Source organism: Motacilla alba, chromosome 1A, assembly GCF_015832195.1.
Source record: "Motacilla alba alba isolate MOTALB_02 chromosome 1A, Motacilla_alba_V1.0_pri, whole genome shotgun sequence".
Lineage (NCBI taxonomy): Eukaryota > Metazoa > Chordata > Aves > Passeriformes > Motacillidae > Motacilla > Motacilla alba.
The window spans coordinates 45341106-45345165 of NC_052031.1; the positions used below are offsets into that span (position 1 = coordinate 45341106).

Consider the following 4060-nt stretch of genomic DNA (forward strand, 5'->3'; position numbering starts at 1 on the left):
TGGTTCTTCTTTTCAAACTCATAATTTGAATTTCTGTTTAGCTAACTCAGCACAGATTCTTAAAACTAAAGGTTTTTTAAACTATCTTAAATATTATGTGGATAATTTAATACTTGACAAACAAAAGCCCCACTTTACAGAAAAGGTCCCAGTGCACAACAAGGGCAGCCTTGAGTGAGCGATTGCTCTTATAGCGATGAAAATTAGTGATAGGCTGGGAAATATCAGTAACAGTCTAGCTAGATCAAGGGAAGTGATCAATGCCCCATCCCCTTCTGGCACTTGTGGCAGCCTATGGAGAGCTGTGCACAGCCCAGGGCAGGGTGAAACAAGAAAGATACCAGCAAACTACGAGTCCAGTGAAGGGTCACCAAATGAATAGAGAGCTGGAGCATATAACAAACAGGGAGATGCTGAGAAAGGTTGGTTTGTTCAGCCTGAAGGAGGTTACAGAATGAGCTGACTTGTCTTCAGCTACCTGTTGGGAAGGAATAAAGAAGATGGAGCCAGACATTTCTTGGAGGTGCAGGGCAAAATGATCAAGTTGCAACGTGGCAAATTCCAAGGAGGGAGGTATGTGGAAATTCTTACCAGCAAGGATGGACAACCTGTTGTGGCAAAGAGGTCGTGGAATTTGCCGTCCATGATGAGATTCAAAACTCATCTGGACATTTTGCAATATGAGCTTCAGCTAAGCAAGCTGAAGGGGAGGTTACTAGCATCCAGCCTCAACGAGTTGCTAGATGCCAGCCCTGCTCCTGCCTATGGCTGTAATGGGCCTCTTACAAGTGACTTTCACCAGTCAAGTTTTAGCAGCCACTAGGGACAAGCTAAACACAGCTGATGCAATGATGAGGAAATCATGCAACAAGATTGTTAGAACTGGACACACGAAATAGCTGCATGTAGATCCTGAGGAGAAGATGGAGCCTCCACAGATCTTGGAGCATTGATCGTAGTTCCCAGTACCTGTTCTGCTTTGCATTTGCATGTCTGTGTGACAAATCAACAAAGAATGTATTTGCTCTGTAACTGCAAATCATTGCAGCCTCATAATAGTCCATCCACTTCAAAACAGCCCTTTTGCTGTGCTGACTCACACCTCCATGTCTCTTCTTGCTCCCCTTCTTAAGTGTTTTTGGATAAGTCATCTTCTTGTTTGGGGTACATAAAGATGTCTGAAGCTCAGCTCCCTGACCACAAGGGTTAATGAACAGAAGGACCTGAGAAATTGCAGGCAAAAAGATCTAAACTAAGTGTGTGTGATGCTATAAAATGCAAACAGGCAACGTTTGATCCACCAGAAAGTCTCCCAGCTTCAAGCAAACAATTACCATCTTTTGAATAAAATTTGAACATGCACAGCAAGTGCAGACCAGCCTGGAAACACTGGTTTTGATCCTGCTCTGGGAGGTTTAAAGCCTATCACCAGATCACAGCCCTACAATGTGGCTCATTCATTACACCACATCTAAAGTCTTGAAATTGTTTTGAGACTGTGGTTGTTATTTTTCACTTTCCAGGACAAAATTTAAATCTGTTGCATCCACTGAGAAACACATTCAAATGTTTAAATGAGTAGGCCAATTCTCAGAAAGGCATTGTTTACAGGTCACTTATATTTAGAAGTCCACATAAAGGAAGCTGTTTGCTCTTCAGCTATGATTATTTGAAAAAGCTAAGCTAAGGTTCGTTTATGCAAATACTAGCAGTAGTGGGGCCATCAAAAGAGAACACCATTTGCTCCAATCACTTGTTTGTTATGTGGTGTTAATTCTTCATCTCAGAAGTCAGCAAATTAAATATAGTTCCTTGTCTAATGTCACTGTCATACAAACTTACAACCATGTTTCTGCTGACCGGGTCAAGCCAGATGGTCAGCCCATGTCCTTCTGCCTTTTACTCTCAAATCTCAAAGTAGCTGGTTTCCATTTCCCTCGTTCCTTTTTTAGGAAGGTAGGAGCAGGTGCTCCGGTTCCTTAACCTCAAGGACTGCTGACTCCAGCACTTCTCAGGTTCCAGTAAAAAGAAACTCTGCGTGAAAGAGATGCAGAACTACAAACGCAAAGACACCCGAGCTGCCCCCGCCTCCAGCCGGGCACTTCCCTCCCGCGGCAATTTCCAGGGAGCCGTGTCCGCACGCCGCGGGGCCGGTGCGTGCGGGAGCCGTGCCTGTTCCCGTCAGCCGGTCCCTGTCCCCGCGGGCCCGTCCCCGTCCCTGCTGCGCTCCCCCGCCACCGCCACCCGCGCAGGCGCCCCGGGCGCAGCGGGAGCGGGCACCGCGGGGGGAGGCGTGTTTCGCAGCTCCTCGTTAGTATAGTGGTGAGTATCCCCGCCTGTCACGCGGGAGACCGGGGTTCGATTCCCCGACGGGGAGAGCTGCGCTCGCGCGGCAGTTTTTTTTTGCCCCGCCCCACGCGAGCCGTTTACGACACTAAAGACAAAAGGCGCCGCCCGCCCGCAAAAATACAGATTGCGGCCTCCCCGTCGGGGAATCGAACCCCGGTCTCCCGCGTGACAGGCGGGGATACTCACCACTATACTAACGAGGACCTGCCTTGTAGCTTTACCCGCGGAATGGCTTTTATCCGCAAATCCGCACAACCACGTCCCTGGTGGTTGATCATAAATGCTGCGCTGTGGGCGGAAGGACAGTAGGGGAGACCTCCGGCAGCGGGAGCATGGACCCACGAGCCTGCGAAGGGCGGCAACGGCGCGGGAGGCGAGCTCGGCACCACCAGGGAGCGGGAGCAGAAGGCCCTTGCTGCTGCGGACCACTAGCGGCGGTGTGGGTGGGGAGAGTCAGCGTGCGTGCGCGGGAAGGCGGTAACGGAACAGTGCCGCAGCAGAGGGGCCGGCGCAGGGGTGCGGCGGCGGACGGGCAAGGTCCTGGGCCGCGCCGGCCCAACCCGGCTCAGCCCCCGCCCTGCTCTGCCCTTCCCGCTGAGGGGCTGCGCTGCCAGCGGCCCGCGGCGGGTGAGTTCTAAGGCTCTGCTGGAGGGTGCTGAGCAAGACCTCGTGGCGCAACGGTAGCGCGTCTGACTCCAGATCAGAAGGCTGCGTGTTCGAATCACGTCGGGGTCATTACGTTTTTCTTTTCTTCCTCGGCTTTTACCGCCTTCCTCGCGCTAGAAACCAAGGAACGTTATTGTTGGTTGGTATTTTTATGTTTTCCCCTACAGCTTAGGGTCTCCTCTTCTGCTTGAGGCTGAGGGCAGTGCAACACAGAGGGCACAACGAGGGTTAAGGCAAAATCCCATTGGATAAAAGTGGCAAGTCTTAGTTTATTGTCTTTGTGTGTATAGGACTGTCTGATTACACACTTAAACACAAAAGGCAGGAACGGTATCAAAGGTTTACTTAATTAAGGCAGCCCACTCTGTGGAAATGATGAGAAAACTTCAGAAAGTTGTATAGAAAGAGTAACTTTCAATTTTAAAGGGGACAGAAGCCCCAAAAATGGAGATGCCATGTTTTCAGCACAGAAATTCACATAACAAGGAGTAAAAGTAAAGGCAGAGGCAGCAAATGGTCTGGTCCAGCCAAGAGTTCAGAGAGATCTTGAGAACCTTGCAGAAGAATGAAACCCTGACAGGGAGAGAGAGGGGACCAGGGTGCCAGTGGGGGGAATCCTCGAGGGTGATGGAGTTAGGCTGTGGAACAGAAGAGTTTTCTCAGAGTAGCTAATTCCGCATGCTGAGGTTAACAGGTACCCATGGCAGAAAGGCACAGAGAGGATTTAGCTTTGATTTAGACATGAGATAGCAAGTCTTGGAAATAACACTTTAGTGATTCAGATGGACTGGAAAGTTTGACACTTGATGAAATTTAAATGGGAGGAAAACAATAGTTTGTCAAGGGCCTGAATTGAGAGAGAATGCCAGAGATACAATTCTCATTTTGTAAGAACTGATTGTTAGTGTTGTAAACCATAGAAGAAAATTAATACAGAAATCTTGGAAATCAGATTCATCAGACTCAACAAATTGTGTGGGGGTTATTAAACCAAATACATTGGCTTTTATAGGCTATTGTTTGTTCTACATACCCTTAAAACCTT

The 4060-nt window shown here is 48.9% G+C and overlaps 1 protein-coding gene and 3 non-coding genes across 4 annotated transcripts; 3 read left to right on the forward strand and 1 right to left on the reverse strand.

Moving 5' to 3' along the window:
• Positions 1-535: 535 nt before the first annotated feature.
• Positions 536-4060, forward strand: LOC119708457. Its single transcript, XM_038154920.1, has 2 exons — positions 536-788; positions 2030-4060. The coding sequence occupies exons 1-2, from the start codon at positions 536-538 to the stop codon at positions 2656-2658; spliced, it is 882 nt and encodes a 293-aa protein (XP_038010848.1). The 3' UTR covers positions 2659-4060.
• On the forward strand, positions 2306-2377 carry TRNAD-GUC. The gene has a single exon. It is a non-coding gene; the product is annotated as a tRNA-Asp (tRNA).
• On the reverse strand, positions 2481-2552 carry TRNAD-GUC. The gene has a single exon. It is a non-coding gene; the product is annotated as a tRNA-Asp (tRNA).
• Positions 3013-3084, forward strand: TRNAW-CCA. Its single transcript has one exon. It is a non-coding gene; the product is annotated as a tRNA-Trp (tRNA).

Coding starts and splice junctions, on each gene's coding strand:
- LOC119708457 (XM_038154920.1), top strand. CDS start 536: ATGATCAAGTTGCAACGTGGCAAATTCCAAGGAGGGAGGTATGTGGAA. Junction 789..2,029: donor CTGTAATGGGCCTCTTACAA/GTGACTTTCACC, acceptor TCCAGTAAAAAG/AAACTCTGCGTGAAAGAGAT.